Source organism: Penaeus monodon, chromosome 20, assembly GCF_015228065.2.
Source record: "Penaeus monodon isolate SGIC_2016 chromosome 20, NSTDA_Pmon_1, whole genome shotgun sequence".
In the NCBI taxonomy this organism is placed as follows: Eukaryota; Metazoa; Arthropoda; class Malacostraca; order Decapoda; family Penaeidae; genus Penaeus; species Penaeus monodon.
The window spans coordinates 14931323-14931575 of NC_051405.1; the positions used below are offsets into that span (position 1 = coordinate 14931323).

At 53.8% G+C, this 253-nt stretch overlaps 1 protein-coding gene across 1 annotated transcript in view; it reads right to left on the bottom strand.

Annotated features, from left to right (window-relative positions):
• Positions 1–253, bottom strand: part of LOC119585654 (protein O-mannosyl-transferase Tmtc3-like) — a gene marked incomplete at both ends in the record, with an annotated part of 116247 nt that overhangs the window by 2559 nt on the left and 113435 nt on the right. The window contains 1 exon segment of the mRNA XM_037934330.1: positions 25–144. Coding sequence (XP_037790258.1) covers positions 25–144 — 120 coding nt within the window.

A 253-nucleotide genomic window follows, 5' to 3' on the forward strand; every position in this document is an offset into this window, starting at 1 on the left:
CTAGATATAATATTTAAAACTGACCTGTATAAGAACCGCCGAGTTCAAGAGCGCCTGCTGATGATCCGGATCCATCTCGAGCGCCTTGTCCAGGTACGCCAACGCCTGCTGCGGCCGCCCCTGCTCAAGCAGCACCACGCCCAGCTGGGGAAGACACCGCGCTTCAGAAGGGGATTTCTTCGCATGGACAGATGGACGCATTCGTTTATTTCGCTCCCCGTCTTTGCAGGTCTTTCTATCATACCTCTCTCTT